General features: G+C 49.1%; 1 protein-coding gene across 3 annotated transcripts in view; it reads left to right on the forward strand.

The window, feature by feature from the left end:
- The window catches only part of Prima1 (proline rich membrane anchor 1), a 60,218-nt gene extending 41,621 nt beyond the window's left edge, over positions 1–18,597 (forward strand). For 2 of the 3 annotated variants that reach the window (XM_041633280.1, XM_041633279.1), the window contains exons 4-5: positions 7,544–7,673; positions 15,734–18,597. In XM_041633280.1, the coding sequence (XP_041489214.1) occupies positions 7,544–7,673; positions 15,734–15,836 (233 nt within the window). In that variant the 3' untranslated portion in view covers positions 15,837–18,597. Of the gene's footprint in view, positions 1–7,543; positions 7,674–12,902; positions 13,060–15,733 lie in introns of all 3 variants that reach the window. The other variant, XR_005972425.1, reaches the window with a different exon arrangement.
- Positions 18,598–20,432: the final 1,835 nt, after the last annotated feature.

Below are 20,432 nucleotides of genomic sequence, written 5' to 3' on the forward strand. Positions count from 1 at the left end.
GCCTGAGCTGCTCCAGAAGCTGGAAACCGGAAAGTCAGGGAGGGAGACCCTCCTCACCTTAGCATAGCCAGAGTGATGAAGGCCAGTTAGGCCTACAACCCTTTCAGTTCCCAGGGACTTATCCGCAGACCACTGAGGCAGCCTGTGCATGAGTCACCAAGGACTTTGAAACGGAGGAGAGATGTCTAATGATATCTCCAAGGCCTGTGGTGTCCCAGTGGTGCCCAGCATTCAGGCTGGGCCTACGCGCAGGGAGCCTCTGAAGAGAGCCACACACAGGGTTGAGAGGCAGAGCACCAGCCACAGCTGTGACTGAAGATGGGAAATGACGGGTGCACCCCCGCCATGTGTGTGCTGTGGGGGAGGTGGGGTGGTCTGAGGTCGACTTTGGTTCTCGTCTTTAATAAGCTTCTTCAATCTGCCTGTCCTGTCACTACACATCCCCCAACTCTGGAGTTACAGATGTGCCCTGCCATTGTAGCTTTCACGCGGGTGCTGGGGAACCAGCTCAAGTCCCCATTCTGGTGCAGCAAGTGATTCACCAACCAACCCTAGCCCCAGAGAAGTGACTTCTAAACGCTTCAAGGCAGGATTGCTCCCAGACCTCTCAAAGCCCCTGTGATAGCATCCCGTGTACTAGAAGGAAGGCCTCTGGGCAAACCTATGCGAACCTGGATTGAGATTAGTCTCTGAGAATGTCTGTGAGGGGTTGTCTTGATTGTGATGATTGACATGGGCAGCCCCATTCTAATTCTGAGCAGGGGGACCTGGGCTGTGCAATGTGGAGAAAGGGTGAACTGAGAGCTAGATCTCTGCTCTTGACTGTGGATGTATGTGACTCATTTTCTTTTTCTTTCTTTCTTTCTTTCTTTCTTTCTTTTTTTGTTTGTTTGGTTGGTTTTTCGAGACAGGGTTTCTCTGTAGCTTTGGAGCCTGTCCCGGAACTAGCTCTTGTAGATCAGGCTGGCCTCGAACTCACAGAGATCCGTCCGCCTCTGCTCCCGAGTGCTGGGATTAAAGGCGTGATGACTCATTTTCTTAAATTCCAGCCACTGTGACTTTCCCGCCATGATGGACTGCACCTTGAGCTGTAAGCTGAAATAAACCTTGCTCCTTTGAGTTGCTTTTGTTTGGGTATCTTTGTCATAGCAACAGGAAACAAAACTAAGACAGCCGCTTTAGTTCCTTCCTGCTTCATCTGGTTCCCTCCCATTAGGTCTGGGAATAACTGGCTCTCTCGGGCTACCTCTTAGTAAGTATTGAATTGACTGCAAGAGCTGTCACCAGGTCCCTGGCTTTGCGGTCTCAATTTCCACACTGCTAACAGGAATAAATCAACCAGGCACTTTGGTGTCTGGTTGTGTGTCTTGAAGTCTGTGAGCCCCCCCAGGGGGTGGTTCTGGTCTTCTCTGTCTCCTTAATACCCATTCAATGGGTGCATCTGAAGTACCACCCCTACTTGCTTCTTTTTCAGGCTCCTGTGGGGTCTGCTGAGCCCACTTGCCGCGTGTGTAACCGATGTTCTTAAAGCACCTCTGCTTTCCATTGACTTCTACTCTTCTCGGAACTTCCGAGGGCAGGGGCCACCTCTGTCCTGGGCACTGCCTGGATTCCTCCCTCCCATGCTGCTCAAGAAATTCCTTGAGACCAAAAGCTGGGATTACTGTCCACCATCATCATCATCATCATCCTCATTGCCACCACCATCGTAACCTTAGTCCTAGTCCTCGTCATCATAGTAAGTTAGCATCCAAGGCAACAGGCTTCGTTGTGGCTTTTCATACATCTCTGCCATTACACTTTGTTCTCATTCATCCTCTCCCCACCTCCCCTCACTCTTTCCATCTCCTTCCTGCCTCCCAATAGTCTTGCCTTCTGCTTTGACACCACATGTATCTCACCATCATCTCCTTCCCCCACTCCTCCCTTATGAGTCATCTCTTCCTCTCATCCTCTTCCTGCTTTCACAGACTACACTCATGCATGAGTCCACCACACACACACACAGACATACACTCACACACATACTCACTCTCATAGACACACTCTCACACACTCATACATACTCACTCACACACACACACACAGACACACACAGACACACACAAACTCACACACAGACATACACTAACACACAGATATACACTCACACACATTCACACACACACTCACACACAGACAGACACTCACACACATTCACACACACTCCACACACTCACACACACAGACAGACACACACAAACTCACACAGACACACACAAACTCACACACATACTCTCACACACACGTACTCTTGAATCTTAATTGGGCATCTGAGAGAAAACACCATTTGTCTTTCTGAATCTGGTTTATTTCAATTACTAATCTCTGATTTCATCCTTTTTTCCCCCTGATGTAAACATTTCATATCTCTTTAGAGATGAAAAAAGTTCCATTGTGTGTATGGGCCACATTTTCTTTGTCCATTCTTTATCCGTCTGTTGATGGATGTCGAGGTTGGTTCCATTTCTTAGCTAATGTGAGCAGTCTAACCACGAACACGGATATATAAGCGTGTCCATGACAGGAGTACCCAGGGATGCTGCTATGTTATATGATTTCTATTCTCAGGTTTCTGAGAAGCATCCATGCTGATTCCTGTAGTGGCTGCACCCACTCACACTCCCAGCAACGGGATCGTGGTTCTTCTTTCCCTAAATCCTCGCTGGAATTTGCTGGTATTTGTTTTCTTGGTGATAGCCATTCAGATGGGTATGAGAAAGAATCTCAAAATCATTTTAATTTCCATTTCCTTGATGGCTCAGGCTGTCGAGCACCTTTTCAAGTGTTTATTGGCCACTTGTGTTTCTTTGGAGAACTCTCTATTTAGCTCATGGGTCCATTTATTGATCGAGTGATTTGTCTATCTATTTTGTTCTGTTCTTTATGCAGTCTGGATAATAATCCCATTTGATGGGTAGTCGGTGAAGATTTTCAGCAACATCTCTTTGCTCTGATGATTGTCTCCTTGCTGTGCAGAGATTTTTTAATGCCATAACGATCTCAACAGTCAGTTTTTGGGATTATTTCCTGGACTCGGAGTCCCTTTCGGAAAGTCCTGGTCTGTGCCTACGTCTTGAAACATCTTCCTCTAATGGCTTCAGAACTCTAGATCTTAAATTATTTAAGGACTACCGTCTTGTTCCCTTTGCCCATTGTTTCATATATTTAGAATGTTCTGGATGTGTTAGGAGAGTCAGTCAAATCCACTCCTTTACCCCTTGTTGCCTAGAAGCAGAATTCCTAAAGCCTTTAACCATGATGTCCAGCGCCTGGCCCAAACTGGGTATTCCCAGCCCTTTAAGCATGGGCTGACTATAAAGAATGAGGCTCTCTTGACACAGCAGACTTGAGCCTGGGCCCCTTTCCAGTGCCCTTCTGGCTGCCTGTCCCATCATCTGCCCAGGGTCAGGAGAGTTGACTGCTATGTCAGCTTCACTGAGACTCAGGAAATGGTGACATGACCCCTGAGGTTTCGTGACAGTTCCTGCCTTCTGTCATATTCAAAGGGAGTGACAGAGACTGAGGCAGCTCTTTCCTGGTGCTTGACACTCCCGTCTGGCCACCTGCCCGTCACCCAAGATTACCAACTCAGTGTGCAGGTTGCCCTTCCCTTGCCTATTGGCAGTCAGTGTGTGTGTCGCTTCTTTGGGAGATTGCCGGCTCCTCATGCAAGAAGATCAGGTCTTAGTCAGCTTTATAACCAACCCTGGGCAGCTGGCACCAGGTCTGGCAGAGGACAGCTTGTGTCTGATTCATCTCTGTACCCCCAGCTCCTAGCATTGGGCACTGAGCATGCTCAATTCATATCCAGGGGAGCGCATGCATGAATGAACACTATCAGGAAGCTGTCTCTCAATGTGAGCCTCTAGCCTGCCCACATAGTGAGTGTCTATGATCTCTGGAGAGGTATTGAGGGAAACTGAGGCAGTAACCAGGTTAGTGGGCAGCTCCAAGATCTTGAGGTCCCCACTCCAGCCCTCTCATAAGTTGCTCCAATGTTTATTTTCTTTCCTGCAACGATAGCGCCCAGGCTCCAGCTCAGGCATTCCCTAATCAACTCGAGCAAGGGTAAATACGAATACCATCTTCGAATCTATTGCTGGCTTTGTGGCCAAAATCCATGCTTCATGCCACCAGGTCTCTTGATACCTCCTCTTCACAGGCAGTGTTTCTGCCTTGGGGTGCTGCCTTCCACACATACAGTGTTCATCGTCACCTACTGCATCCCACGGGGCTTCAGTCAGAAGGGCACACAACCAGAGCCAGCTGCTTCCTGTACCAGTGTTTAGAATAAAGACCATAAAATGAAAAGTTCCACCCAGCTAGCAGAGTGTGAGGGAAAGAGACCCTGCCAAATTCCAGACTGAGCTCTGCAACCTGTCATGTGGATGCGATTTCTAAGGAGGGCTCAAACTTAGATGTACCTCTGCTAATACCCCTAGCTGAATCATTCCCTCTGGTGACCAAAGAGAGCAACTTCCCCCGACCCAAATGCTCTGGGACATTCCAAGGTATAACCTCTCACTGAGACCACACACAGGAAGACTGCAGCTGCAACAGGCTGGGTGGAATGGCCCTGGGGATGTGTCCAGACAGGTCAGGGCCTAGGGCAAAGTCGCAGAAGTGGAAAAATAGCTTTCTCCTCCACAAAAAAGAGGGGCAAACCTTTGTGGGCCCTGGAGGCTGCAGCTATGGGCAGGGTACTAATGCTAAAGTCACCCTGGGAAGACTCAGCAGTGCTCCCAAAGGAGAAGATTGGGTACAGTGGAGTCACACACCTTTAATCCCAAGATTTGGGAGACAGAGGCAGATGGATCTTTATGAGTTCAAGGCCACCCTGGGCTATAAAAGATCAATGCCGAAACAGATCCAGGTATTGGTGGCTCACACCTTTAATCCCAGTACTAGGGAGTCACACCCCTTTAATCCCAGCACTGAAGGAGAATATAAGACCGGAAGAGACAGAGGCTCAGGGCTCAGGCTGCGGTCACCCAGCCTTGGTAGAGGTAAGTCTTCTCCATGGTTTGGCTGTTTTGCTTTTCTGATCTTCAGCTTGAACCCCAATATCTGTCTGCTATTATTCAAGCTACAGTTTGGAGTTTGATGTTATCAACAGTCATTGAATGAGCTCATGGGTGGAAACATGATACCCAAGCATCCTGCTGGCTCTCCGGCACTATTCAGTGTCTGTGTGGTGACTGATACCTAAGACCATCTCCTTCCAGCTGACAGAGCCTGGTAGTGTCCTCATCCAGTATCTCTGGTTTTCCGATGATCTGTGGAGAACTGAAGTCCACTTGGGACCTTGTGTAGGTGGAGACCACTCTTTCATTTCCCAGCTGCCCAGACCAGAAAAACCACACAAAACTGTATTAATTACAACACTGGCCTATTCACTCAGGCTTCTCATTAACTAGCTCTTAGATCTTAAAACAACCCATTTCTATTATTCTATATATCGCCGTGGGGCTGTGGCTTACTGGATAAGGTTCTGGTGACTGTCTCCTTCGGCAGCTACATGACATCTTTCTGATTCCACCTACTCTCTATATCTCTTCCAGGCTGTCTATATTCTGCCCTGCTATAGGCTGAAACAGCTTCTTTATTAATCAATGGTAATAAAACATATTCACAGCATACAGAGGGTAATACCCCACATCAACTGTGTGTTTGCTAATGGGCGTCTGGATCCCCCAGGAGTCAGAGAATGAGGGGGACTGTGTGTTTGTTAATGGGCAGTCTAGATCCTCTGGGAGTCAGAGAATGTGGGGGACTGTGTGTTTGTTAATGGGTAGTCCGGATACCCTAGGAGTCTGAGAATGTGGGGCACTATGTGTTTGTTAATGGGCAGTCTGGATACCCTAGGAGTCTGAGAATGTTTTCCTGGATCCCAGGATGTGTTCACTCCCTTCTAGTTCCACTTCTCCTTCTTGGTTCTGCCTGGGAGCATACCAGTGCGTAAACATCTGGGAAAGACGTCTAGGTGTTTGCTTATGATATTAATCGTACACACACACTTTACCCAAGAGGAATATGAAACTGTCTATACAAAAGATTTCTTCACAGATGTTTGTTGCAGCTTTTCCTAGAGACCTAGAATCTGCCAACAGCCTAGGAGCCCATTAGCAGGTAAATGACCAAACAGTTGTAGCACAGGAACATGTGTGTGTGGCGCTGGGGGGCAGATACCACATGCCAACAAAAAAGGGAGAACTGCTAAACTACATAGCGACCTGGGCAAATCCCCAACACTGCTAAACAAATAAAGCAAATGTAAAAGGAAACAAGAATGTGCTTATCATGTGATTTGGTTTATATGAATGCTAGGAACAAGCCAATCTTATCTATTATTTTAGCAGTCATTAGGATGGTTGCCCCAGGTTAGGGATTACTGAGGAAGACACTCAAGGATACTTTAAATTATTGGGAATAACGGGTGTGGCGTCTGCTGGTGTAGACATCTGTCACAGCTGCCAGGTGGTCCTTTGACAGAAGGGGATCCGCCCCTGCCCCGCCCTACATATCCCGGTGTCCTTCAACTGATTGCTGCCTCCTTCAGAGCACCTAGTACTGAGGGGGCAGAGCTGGGGACACAGTTTTGACGCTTGTGCAGATCTTCGCATATGCTGATGATTGAGTAGCACTGTCTGTGTGGTCTGTCTACTCCTCTCCTCCCTCACCCTTCCTCTGCTCTCTGCCCCTCTCCCCTCCCCTCCCTTAGCCCTTTTGTAATACCCAGGGCTTTCTTTTCTCTGTCCTTTCTGGTTCTGCCCAGGACTCTGGGATCGGGCTGGGGTTCTCTCTTTGCTTTACTCTCAGGGAACCAAACAGTCTCTTGAGGCCTGTACTCTGGTAGGTGAGCACCAACACTGCCCAGACCTACGAGGGAACAGGTTTACCCTAAAGACTGCTCCAGGAGAGGGTGGGGACCAGAGGAATCAGAAGTTGCGATGGTCACACACCTTCCCATGTTCTGGCCCCGTCCATGCACAGTGAGAATGTTATTGGTAGCATCACCTGGGCCCGATCCAGGCAAGAAGAGTGAGCGTCTTACAAGAAACTCAGTTCAGAAGCACATCCAGTGGCCAGCCTCCCTCCTTTCTCCTCCTAAGTCCCCTGCGAGCCCGCCGCCCCACCCCCAACCACAGACACACCGGATTTAATGCCTCGACTGAGAGAATGAGAGGTTCTGTTATTTTTCATGGGAAATTAAACCCGACCCTGCTGTCAGTTAGCTCATGCCTGGGAGGATGGAGGCCTGCTTAGCCAGGCGCTCAGGCCCCGGCTCTGGGCTTGCCAAGGCTCGATGGAGGCACCGAATGGGGGAGGGGCTGGCTGGGGGCCAAGCATGATGTCACCTGCTGAGGTGGGGGTAGGGAAAGCAGGAGAGGTCAGAGGGCCTTCCTCAGGGTGATGGATGGCTGTGAGTGCCGCTCCCTGGCCAACCTCTCGCAGATCCACCTCGCTCACTCAGAGATACTCAGACTCCAGTGTCTTCCAGCTCCCAACTCTACCTCGTGCCCCGCGGAGGACAGCTGGTGGTCGGGGCTGGTGATCATCATCGCTGTCGTGTGTGCCTCCCTGGTGTTTCTGACTGTGCTGGTCATCATTTGCTACAAAGCCATAAAGAGGTGAGTGTCCAGCCACAGCGCCCAGGTGGAGGCCCCTCAGGGAGCCCAGCTCGGCTGGGACATCTTCAACTGCCTGACCACCGTTGTAAATGACAGATGGTCACACCAATCAGGAGCAGGAAGGACAGGAGGGGACCCCCTTCATCCCGACCCCATTTAATGCTTGTCATGATTTTGTTGTAACGGCTACAGTGGTTTCCCTCTTTGTTCTTCTAGCTTTAGCATTTTAGAGGTGATCTCAGGCATACCTTCGCAGCGTTAGGAAGTTTGATTCTGTAAGTTACCCGTCTATTTCAGCCTGATACAAAAACCATGCAAGGGCATTGCCAAACACCGAGAGGGTAGCAGTCATTAATAATATTTTGGAGAAAGGGATTTTCTTCCCTAATTCCCGTGCTCCAGAAGTTACTTCTAATTATTATTATTAGAATAATTGTTAACATTTAATTACTTAATTTTTCCCGATGAATCCAATCGCCTGTGTAATTTCATTTTAATAATGCAAAACCAAAAAGAATGACAAACAAACACTTAAAATGAGGGCGTGGACAGGCACACGGGCCTCAAACCAGGACACCTGGACAGGAGAGGGAGGACAGGAAATCAAGCTGCACAGACCTGGGCTGCACACTCCGGGCCTGAGCTTTTTTTTTTTTTTTAAATTTTCTTTTTTTTAAAAATTTATTTATTAAAGATTTCTGCCTCCTCCCACCACCGCCTCCCATTTCCCTCCCCCTCCCCCGATCAAGTTCCCCTCCCTCATCAGCTCGAAGAGCAATCAGGGTTCCCTGACGTGTGGGAAGTCCAAGCTGGCCTGGGTCTGAAAAAGCATGGGATAAAACCGGACTTGCTGAACATAGCGGACAATGAGGACTACTGAGGACTCAAGAACAATGGCAATGGGTTTTTGATCCTACTGCACATACTGGCTTTGGGGGAGCCTAGGCAGTTTGGATGCTCACCTTACTAGACCTGAGCTTTTTTTATTGCCAGCCCTCAGGCCACAGGCTGGCCTCCACAAACACCGAATGCTCAGGAACTAGACTGTTGGAATTTCCGGACTAGGCTTCGGTTCACCTCCCCTCTGTGTCCTTGGTCCGTCTTCTCCCATCCTTCCCAATGTGCTGTACTCTTCAGTTTAGGAAACTGAGTCTCCAGGGAGCTAGGAAGCTGCCTTGGTATCAGAATTTGAATCCAGAATTGTGTGGTGCCAAAGCTCACCTCCCGCCATGTTGGGGTGCTCAACTAAAGTTTTGTATTGATGATGAGACTCCAAACGCCTGCCTGCCTTTCTGTGAAGTTGAAAAGAGGGACCCCTGAATTTGATGTCTGTGCTCTGTAGGGGTCAGAGGGACAGACAGAGGGGCTCAGAGGTCCTGAGACCCAGTAACTCTGGGTACAGACCTTGCTTGGACACCAAAATGGGTGGAATCCCCACTGCTAAACTGTTTTTGCAAATACCTGCTATGTGCTGGCTCCATTAACAGAGATGGGTAGTGTTTACAAATGGTAAAGATTATTTTGCCATAAACTGTTCACCTGACCCCAGACAAGAGGACTGATGGTCCCCAGGCCAGGCGAGAGCTGCCTGCTATGGGTACTCAGAGGGGCCATGATGAATGCCAATCTTTCCTTCCTTTCTTTCTTTCTTTCTTTCTTCCTTCCTTCCTTCCTTCCTTCCTTCCATCTTCTCTTCTTTTCTTTTCTTTCTTTTTTTTAAAAAAGAAAACACTTTCTTTTTTTCATTTTACATACTGATCCCAGTTTCCACTCCCTCTACCTATCCCTTTACTCCACCTTCCTCATCCACTCCTTGGAGAGGATGAGGCACATTGCTTTTGGGGAAGGTCCAAGGCCCTCCCTACTATATCTAGGCTGAGCAAGGTAGCCATCCAAAGAGAATAGGTTCCAGTACAAGCAGTAGGGGATAAATCCTGGTGCCACTGCCAGTGGCCCCATAGTCTGCCCCAGCCATGCAACTGTCACCCACATTCAGAGGGTCTATGTTTGGACCTATGCTGTTTCCTTCCTGTCCGGAGGAGTTGGTGAGCTCCTATTAGCTCAGGTAAACTGTTTCAGTGGGTGTACCCATCATGGTCTTGACCTCTTTGCTCATATTCTCACTCCTCCCACTCTTCAGCTATACTTTGGGAGCTCAGTTCAGTGCCCAATGCAGGTCTCCACCTCTGTTTCCATCAGTTTCTGGATGAAGGTTCCATGGTGATATGTAAGATATTCATCAGTCATTCATCAGATATTCAACAGGACAAGGCCATTTCAGGTACCCTCTCCTCTATTGCTTAGGATCCTAGCTGGGGTCATCCCTGTGGATTCCTGAGAATTTCTCTCATGCCAGGTTTCTTACTAGCCCCATAAGGGCTCCCTCAATCAAAATATCTCTTTCCTTGCTCTCATCTCTGTCCTTCCTCCATCTCGACTATCCCATTCCCTCAAGTTCTTCTCCCCCTCCCCCTTCTCCCCTCATCTCCCCTTCCTGCCCTCTCTACTCCCACCAGCCCCATGCTCCCAATTTTGTCAGTTTTGTCTGTCTCCCCTTTCCAGGTGGATATATGTATGTTTTTCTTAGGGTTCATCTTGTTAACTTAGCTTCTCTAGGATCATGAACTATAGGCTCAATATCCTTTGCTTTACAGCTAGTACCCATTTATGAGTGAGTACATACCATGTTCATTTTTCTAGGCCTCAGTTGCCTCACTCAGGATGGTTTTTTTCTAGTTCCATCCATTTTCATGCAAATTTCAACATGTAGAAGAATGAAAATAGATCCATATCTATCCCTATGCACAAAACTGAAGTCCAAATAGATTAAAGACCTCAATCTAAATCTGACCACTCTGAGCCTGATAGAAGAGAAAGTGGGAAGTAGTCTTCAATGCATGGGCACAAGAGACCACTTCCCAAATATAACACTAGTAGCACAGACCCTGAGAGCAATAATAAATAAATGGGACCTCCTGAAACTGAGAAGCTTCTGCAAAGCAAAGGACGCAGTCAATAAGACAAAAAGGCATCCTACAGAATGGGAGAAGATCTTCACCAACCCCACATCAGACAGAGGACTGATCTCCAAAATATATAAAGAACTCAAGAAATTAGACATCAAAATTCCAAATAACTCAATTTAAAAAATGGGTACAGAACTAAACAGAGAATTATCAACAGAAGAATTTCAAATGGCTGAAAGACACTTAAGGAAATGTTCAACATCCTTAGCTATCAGGGAAATGCAAATCAAAACAACTCAGAGATACCATCTTACAGCAGTCAGATGGCTAAGATCAAAAACACCAATGATAGCTTAAGATGGAGAGGATGTAGAGTAAGGGGAACACTCTTCCATTGCTGGTGGGAATGCAAACTTGTATAATCATAAATCAGTATGGTGGTTTCTCAGAAATTAGGAATCCATTTACCTCAGGGCCCAGCAATTCCACTCTTGGGCATATACCCAAAATATGCTCAATCATACTACAAGGACATTTGTTCAACTATGTTCATAGCAGCATTATTTGTAATAGCCAGAACATGGAAACAACCTAGATGCCCCTCAACTGAAGAATGGATAAAGAAAGTGTGGCACATTTACACATTAGAGTACTACTCAGTGGTAAAAAATGATGAATACCAATTCTAATTGACAGTAGTTGAGCCTTGAGCCTGCGGGGCTTTCAGAACCTGGTATGTGCACCTTCATTGTGTACCTTGGGATGATAATACAGATACCGCCCTTGGCAGAGCCGTGGAGGTGACGTTTTTTTCTGGAGGTGACAATATGATTAAGCTTGTCTTGTCCTCCTGTCCCAGTAGGTTGGGGCCCCTCTGTCTCATACGCAGCTTTAGGGCTTAGGTCTTGACATGTTCAACTCTCCCCTCTCCCCTCTTCACCATCTTGACAGTCTGGTTACGTCCCCAAATTATAAGTTCAGTAGATACATATGTTTTTGAAACAGATTCTCATAATGTAGCTCAGGCTGGCTTCAACCTCTCGGTCCTCCTGCCTCAGCCTCCTGTGTACCCAGGGGTTCCAGGCCAGGAAGGAATTCTGGAAATCCAAGACAGGCCTTCCTGGGCTGTCCAAGGTGACATCAGGAACCAGTTCTCAAAAAGAGGAGAGGTCTTGTGTGTGCCTAGTGCCAGAGCGAAAGGTATAGGGCTGTTTCTGAGGACATGTTTACATTTCTTGTATTGTGGCTGACTATTCCGCTGGAGAGAGCCTTGGAAAAGCAGGTGCCAAAAACCCTCAGTGGGTCAGATGCCATGCGGGGCCACCTTTGCCCTCAGCTCCCACATACACAAACAATATCCACCCCCATTACCATGTGGGCCACCTCTGCCCACAGCCCCTCCCCCCACAAACAATATCCACCCTCGTCACCATGTGGACCACCTTTGCCCACAGCCCCTCCCACACACAAACAATATCCACCCTCATCACCATGTGGCTTCCAGGGGTTTGCAGAGCACCCAGGGAGCCTGGATACCATGGAAGGTCCCTCTCTAGCTCCGTGTGCGGCCTGGGAGAATTTCCTCCAGCATGCATGCTGGGAAGAGCTCCATGCAGTCCAGATCCTCACCTGCAGAGCAGCAGTGCTCCACGGAGGAGAGCCCCAGCCTGGGAGAGAAGGGACCCTCCCCTGGCGCCTACCCTGTCCACCAGGTCCTCTTCTGCTCCCCTCTCTGAGCACATGCTAAGCCTCCCACAGTCAACCCAAATAGCCAAAGGATGATGTGAGAAAGCTCATAGGCCACATCTCGGCCTCGTCTTCACCGGGTATGGAAAGAGAGGTGTCCATGCACATCTGCTTCTCCTAGTGACACCTTGGTGGTTGGGGAAAGCTTCTTCTGGCTTCAGACTCAAGGTTGGGAACATCTGTACTCTATAGGGGAGGCTCCTGCTGGGCAGTCGTAGGGTGTGTGTGTGTGTGTGTGTGTGTGTGTGTGTGTGTGTGTGTGTGTGCAGGGTCGGCTGAGGATGACAGTGTTATCTCATTGCCAGCAGAGCCCTAGAACCCAGGCAGAGACCCCGGTGGAGGCAGAGGCCCTTCTGGGCTCTGCAGCTGGAGCCCAACACATGATATTCTCAGTGGAGTTCAGGAGCATCTAGTAGGTAGGGACAGAAGATCTCCAAATGAGAAGGCCACGCCCCCATCCCTCTGCCCAGAAACCAGGGCACATGGAGATGCTCACGCCCCCTCCTTTTGGTTTTAGGAACCAGGCCATTTAAAGGCGTTCTCTGTGGCCTCTGCCTGGCTTAGTGGAACTAGTCCAGATTGGCTCACAGATTGGAGGATCAGGAGTCTGCTAGCTCTTCCAGAGGCCTCAGAAGGTGCATGCTAAGTAGGAAGTCTGGGCAGACTAGAGCACGGTATGATGGCCACCGCTGACCAGCCAAGCAGCTCCCATGACACCTCTCTGCCGGCAGTGCTGAGTCCTAACAGACACTCACAGAGCACTTACTGAATGCTAGACTCATTCACATGCTTGATCTGCACTAATGTGTTTAACCCTTCCAACAAACCTATGGAGGGATGCCGTTGCTGTACCCATTTTAGAGATGTGGAAACTGAGGCTCAGAGAAGTTGCCTAGATTGCCTGAGTTCACACAGGTAATGCATGGTAGAAAGCTAAGATTCTTGAAGATGTGGCCTCGGCCCCTTAACATGGCCAGTGTCACCTATGAATGGCATGTTTGGTGAGAGAATGGAGTCCCAGAGCCAGCTTCTGCTTTGGGGATAGTTCAGCTTTCTCTGGTTCCAGTGAAGCCCAGAAGGCTTTGGGAACAGTTAGGACAGAGTATGGGGATCAGAGCAGAGAGGGGCTTGGCTCTAGTGCCAGGAGGTGGACAGGCTAAGTCTATTAATAATGAGGACCTTTTATGTCACCATGACCACAAGCTGGCATCTGGGAGCTCTTAAGCCCCGTGAAGTGGGCCATCTTGGATTAAAGCTAGGCAAGACAGACTTCTTGGAAAGCCCAATATGACTTTGAAAGATCTCTGGGAGGAAGTGTAAGGAGGCTTTCCAGCAGCTAGACCACAGAGCCCGTTCTTAAGAGAATGCCTGGGGAGATGCTGACCTAAGGGGCCAGTCAAGGACGATAGTCCCGGCCCCACTGCAATGCAGTCAAAGATGACACTCTCAGCCTCAGTTTCCCTCCCATGAAATAACTGTCTTACCTTCAGTCTAGCTTCTTCGGGAGGCCCTAAGGAGGGACAAGATTTTCTGAGCAGACTCTATACAAAGGATGACACACCAGGGGAGGAAGTGTGGATTTGATCTTGCTTTTCCAAAAGCCACAGTGCCTAGACTCAGCCACCTAGAGTGATTTCCTCTGTGAACAACTTCCGCTACAAGAAAGGGGACCATGCAGAGACTTGACCTTAGTGTAGTTTGTGAGAAGTCCTGGCTGTCTCATGACTCCACTGACCATCCCCTGCCTCCCCTGACTGCTGAGATTTTCAGAGTCTATCCAAAGGTCTTTGAGACAGTCACAAAATACCATGCCTGTTCATCTTGTCTTTGGAGAGGCTCTGGGGGTGCTTGAGAAGGCAGAAGCAATCAATCCTTGAGATTTTGAATATGGCCATAAATGTCTAGTTTAGATCATTCGTTCGGGTACCTCTGGGGACATAGGAGGTGTCTGAGCTATGTGCAGCTCGAGTCTTCTTTACCCAAGAGACAGCAGTATAGTGGTGTGAAACACAGATTGAACAGCCCAGCCCAAGAGGTTGTAGACTAGAGGGTGGAGGCCAGAGACACCCCCTGAATGACTCAGAGAGGAAAGAGGACTTCAGCCAGGTGGGGAGATAGCACTGTGATTTTACACTCTTGGCAAGTGGGTTAGACCCTTTCCAGTACCTTCCTCCTAGCCTTCCTGATCCCTGTGCACATAACAGGAATGGATCCTGGGTTCTGTGGCCTCTGAAATGAGCTTCAGAAGTTCAATGAAAACCGCTAAAGAACCCCTGCTATGTACTAGCTCAGCTTGGGACTTCATTACCACCACCACAACCATCGCCACAATCATTGTCACCACCACTATCAACACAACCGTGACCACTGCTATTATACCCCACCATCACTGTTTCCATCTGCCCCCACCGTCATTAGTACCACAACTATTACCTCTATCATCACTCTACCATCACCACCAGCGTCTCCACCTCCTTCTCTACCATCACCATCACCACCTCCTCCTCCATCATCATCACCACCAGCGTCTCCACCTCCTCCCCCACCATCACCATCACCACCACCTCCTCCATCATCATCACCATCACCACCTCCTCCTCCACCATCATCACCATCACCACCACCTCCTCCACCATCCCTTCACCACCAGCATCTCCACCTTCTCCTCCACCATCATCACTATCATCACTACCAGCATCTCCATCATCACCACTGGAACTATCACCACTATTTTCTCTGCCATCACCACCTTCTTCACATTATCACTACTACCATAACCTCCAAAATCCCACCACCTCCTTCACTATCGTTGTCACAACAGCCATCAGCAACATCTCCTCTACCATCTGCAACCACCACCACCATCCCTTCTGCCACCACCAACTTTGCTAACACCTCTACCCCCGTTATCGTCACCAGCAGAATCACCTGTACCGTCACTCCCGTCACCAGCCAGCCTGACTAATGCCGCCCACCGCCCTGACCATTCATTCATTCACCACATTTACCGTTACTTTGAACACACAGAGGCAGGATGCGAAGTCCAACTACTAATGCTGCTTCTTGTGAACCACCTGCTCCCAAAGGGATCAATCAGAGCATGGTCATACTAGGCTGACCACACACTTTGGGTTGTCCATAACAGTTCCAATTCGAACTTGTCCCTGTCTCCTCTTTCCTTGTCAATAGGCCCGTGCATACTAAATTATACGGTCATCCTAGCTAAGATTCTACGTGGCTTCTGATTGACCCCACAGGCTGCTAACCTGGACTCTGACTCGGAGGTGGCACTATCACAGTTGCTGCCCCTAACAATCTCCTTGTTCCCCTCCCTCCCTCCCTTTCTAGGAAACCACTGAGAAAAGATGAAAACGGCACCAGTGTTGCAGAATATCCCATGAGCTCGTCCCAGAGTGGCAAAGGGGTGGACGTGAACACTGCGGTGGTGTGAATCTGCAGGCCCTGGACCCACTGGCTGGAAGGGCACCTTGGTGGCACTGGTGGACATGGGGTGACTCTGGGCCTGTCCATGACTTCCTGCTTTACAGGCATCGGGCCTCCTGAGAGAGAAAGCATCCTCTTCCCAGGGTAGCCCTGGTCAACTTCCGGGGTGCAGCACAGACACCAGGCTTGAGCCAGGCTCCCCTGCATGTGGCCCCTGAGCATCAGCACCACCCAGGGCTCTCCATACCTTCCTTTTTGTCTTGTCTTGGGCACATCGACTCTCACCCAGTTGCTACTAAGAGCACGTACTCCGGTGAACGTCGAGGGTCTGTCTGTCTTCCTGGGGCAGAAAGACACCCCTCTTTAGCCAGAAGAAAGGTGATTCAGGGATTGCTCCCATTCCGGAAGCTTCCTCTCATCCAGGAAGCCCACCTACTTCTCTGTGGACATTCTAGCAAAAGCCATCACACAGCCATGAGACAAATGTCCCCTTCCAAAGGTGCTTCCCACACATCTGTCCACAACTGTACCTGCCATGGTCTTCCGCCTCCAGAGCCTGCGCCACCCTCCCTGGCCCACTCACAGCCTAGCCTGTGGCTCTTGGTTGCATGCCTGCTTTGGGAATTGGTAGGCCCAGCCTGCCTAGTCCCCTGGGAGTGGACTCGGTGTCTCCCAGAAGCCCAGACTGAGAGTGTCCCAAGAAAGTCAGGGGTTCCCTTTGTACCTGCTCTGACACCCCACACCTGGCTCTTCAGGAAGCGTCAGTGTGAGCCAGGCTCTGCCTCACTGGTCAGAGGTTACAGCTTGTGCCAAAACCATGTGGGCACTCTGTGCCAGGCTAGTGTGGGTCTGGTACCATGTGCCTCCCTTACCCACAACAGTCCCTGAAACCTAAATTTGGTACTCAGAAAGCTCCCAGGAGAAGGTGGTGTTCTTCTGTGCCTCCAGGAAGTGACTTTCTGTGGGCCAGGGCTCCTTTCTGTGGGAGCGAGGGAGAGTGGTGAAGAGCCATCTAGCCTTGGTAACCCTCTGCCCACAGGCTGGTTTCCCTGGAGGCCACCCACACAGTGAAGTCAACATCCCTTGCCTAGAAGGAAGCTGGCCTGCTAGAGGGCGACGCCCCCACAGTGTAGAGATTTAGTTGAGTTCATTAGCCTCCTCCTCACCCCACAGAGATCTTCTCTGGAGGATGTTTGTGCCACATGAGAATTTCAAAGCCAGGTAAAACTGAGGGACAAGAAAATCAGTCCCATGTGGCTAGGCGTCCTGAGGCTGCCACTGCCCTGCTCCTAAGTCTATCAACAGGCTCAGGCTAAGGGGAGGTAGGGGCATTCCTCCTGTACATGGCATTTGCCCTCCTTTGCTTGAGGACATGGTTTGGGGTTGGGTTTGAATTTCCCCTTCACAGCATACCTTGGCTCTGGCGTGGGGTTGCCAAGAACCTTCTGTGGGACTGCCCTCACTCCACCCAGGGAGACACCTGGCAGTCCTCTTTGGATGTAGTTCCAAGTAACGAAGAAGCCAGAGGAGGTGGGTAAGGGACAGGCAAACAGGAGTGAGAAGCCTGGCAGACTCCATCCCAGTACCGTGTCTCTTACCCTTTCTATCTATCTATCTATCTATCTATCTATCTATCTATCTATCTATATCTCATACACATAAACACACCACCACCACCACCTTGATCTAAACTGAGAATAGGGCCACAGAACCCTGGCTCCCGTGCCTGCAGCTGACACTGGACAGATAGGAGGACTGGTCTAGTTGTAAACACACACTCTCTGGAGCCTCACGGGAGAGCATAACACCCCACTCCCACCTTGGGCTCCCAAGAGTAAAGAAGGGACATTTGTAGCTGGAGGGGAGCTCTCTGCCAGGGGACATGAAGGACTGAGCAGACCCTGAGATTTCCATGCACCCACGTCCTGACCTTGGCTGAAACCTAGGAAGCCCACAGTGTGTGTACTATTAGCCAGCAGGGACCAAGGCTGAGTTTTCGCTGTGCTTGGCTAGTGTGCATGTAAATTCTCTCTAGTGGGCTTGCATAACCTCACTCCACAGTTAGGGGAAGCCAAAGGAGGGGCCTAGGTTTTAGAAGGGCATCCCTAGAGAACAGCATCCCCAAGCCCAGGACAGGCCGTTTAGAGGGTGCATTTCTCATCACAACAGAAGCCACCAGTTTTTAAACCCAAACGGCTGAAACGTGATCCTGTCAACTGAGAGCGTGGACTTAGAACATCATTTCACAGGGCCCACGGCAACTCCACTAAGACCCTGTCCGTCGAGCAGCCTGAATGCCGAAGTCAGGTGAAGTGTCCATGCCCACCTGTTTCCCCAGATGCTTTCCACTGTGGTCAAGTTGTGTCAGAACTCAGCGGCATTTAGGTTCTCCCAGTTACCAGGTGTTTCTACAAAGCCTTCTCGAGGACATGTGGATGGAAGAATAATAGATGTAAAAAATAGGAATATTATATATAGTTATATATATATTTAAAGAGATAGCTATCTATACAAATATATATATATAAATACTGTATTCCAATCTGTACAAATATGACCTAAACAGCCTAGGTAGTGTGAGATCTGCATTGCATGAATGTAAATACCTTGAACTCTGAACTTTGCCTTCTTAGCAATGCGTGTGTATGGGAGGTGACTGTGCCGCTGGTGTTCTGTCTTGGTGGGCAGACGCACACGTCAAGACTCAGTAGCCCCTTCCTTGCAAGGAAGGAAGCATTGAGATTTTTTTATTGTCAATAAAAATATACTTATAAATATGGTTGTCACTGTGGTCTGTGGTGGGTGCTTGGCCCTGAACATGCATGAGAAGGAGTGGGCGTATTGATGTGACCCCACGGAAGCCTGGGCACTTGGAAGGTACTTCATTTCTATTGGTTATCCTAAAGTCACAGAATTATGTTTTTATTTAATTCATTTTTGAAGAAGTGTGTGTGTGTGTGTGTGTGTGTGTGTGTGTGTGTGTGTGTGTGTATCATGTGTGTGACTGGTGCCTTTGGAGGTCTGAAGATCCCCTGGAACTGAGGTTATAGATGGTTGTAAACTACTTGATGTGGATGCTGAGACCAAACCTGCGTCCTTTATAAGAGCAGCAAGTGCTTTTAAAGCAGCGCCATCTCTCCAGCCCCAAGGCATTAGATAGATAGATAGATAGATAGATAGATAGATAGATAGATAGAGATAGATAAATAGGCAGGCATGGGGAGAAAGGGTTTATTTCATCTTACAGCTTTTGTGGCCCATTATGAAAGGAAGCCAGGGTATGGAATGGAACAGAGACTGGGGAGGAATGCTGCTTACTGGCCTGCCCAGCCTGCTTTCTTATAAAAGCCAGGGACACCTTCCCAGGGGCATCACTGTCCATGGTATGCTGGGTCCTCCCACATCAATCAATAACCAGAAAAAATGGGGCTAGAGAGATAGCATAGTAATTAAGAGCACTGGCTGCTCTCGTGGAGACCTGGGTTTGGTTCTCAGCACCTACATAGCAGCTCACAACTGTCTATAACTTCATTCCAGAGGATCTTCTGGCCTCCACAGACACTGTACATGCATGGTGTCCATACATAAATGCAGGCAAAACACTCACACACATAAAATAAAAAATAAATACAATATTTTAAAAGTAAAAATTTGCCACAGAATTTGCCATAAATCTGATGGAGGTGGTAGCCAATTGAGATTCCCTTTCCCCGATAACTCTAGCTTGTATCAAGTGGACAAAGAAACTACCCGGCACAAACATCTATTTTCTTTCCTCCATGAGGACGTGAATGTTCTAGATGGAGGACTAACTCACTGTTTCTAGAACGTCATCAGCAAAGTTCTGGGTTGACCAGATCATACCATGTCCAGGGGATGGGTTTTTAAATGTGCATGACAAAAGTTGGAGAGAGGAAGAAGTGGGGATATATGACTGGTGCTCCCTTGAGACACAAAGCTGATTCAGGGTCAGTGTGTGGGAACATCTGGAAGCAGATGTTATGGGAGACTGGCAAGAACAGGCAGCAGGTCTCCAGGGCCCGAGATCCTAAGCAAGGCTTATATTTCTAAGACCAGTCCTGTCCCTCATCCTCTCACCCCCTACCTCCATCTAAACTGAGACTAGCACCACGAACCTTTCCAATTTGCCTGGGTGGAACCAGTTCAGAACGAGGTCTTCCAAGACTCACACTGGGAAGGCTCCAGGAGTGTGATCTGACTACTCTGGACACACTGGAGGAGTGGGGTTGGACCTGTAGCCAGCGTCCTAGCACATCCATCCCTGCCTGAACACCAGTACCCAATTCCCTGGCCTGACATCCGCTCCAGCAGAGGGACTTCAGGAAGAGCAAGGCTACCTCAGATTGTCCTAAGCCTGGAGGCAGTATAGCAGGAGACACTGAGAGCTGCACATAAATCCAGACCCCACTAGGGAAACTTCTCTAAGCTTTCATCTTTTCGTGGATGAGTGGAGTCCTTGCACATGTGCCGTGAGGGATGCTGGGAGAGAGAATGCCACTATCCTCATCTTTAGGGTCAAAAGATGGATGTGAGAAGGGACTTGATGGCACCCTACATGGAGACCAGCCAACAAGGATGTGGC

This window comes from Microtus oregoni, unplaced genomic scaffold (genome assembly GCF_018167655.1).
Source record: "Microtus oregoni isolate MIOR12 unplaced genomic scaffold, Mior012 000043F_ref0000047, whole genome shotgun sequence".
NCBI classification, from domain to species: domain Eukaryota; kingdom Metazoa; phylum Chordata; class Mammalia; order Rodentia; family Cricetidae; genus Microtus; species Microtus oregoni.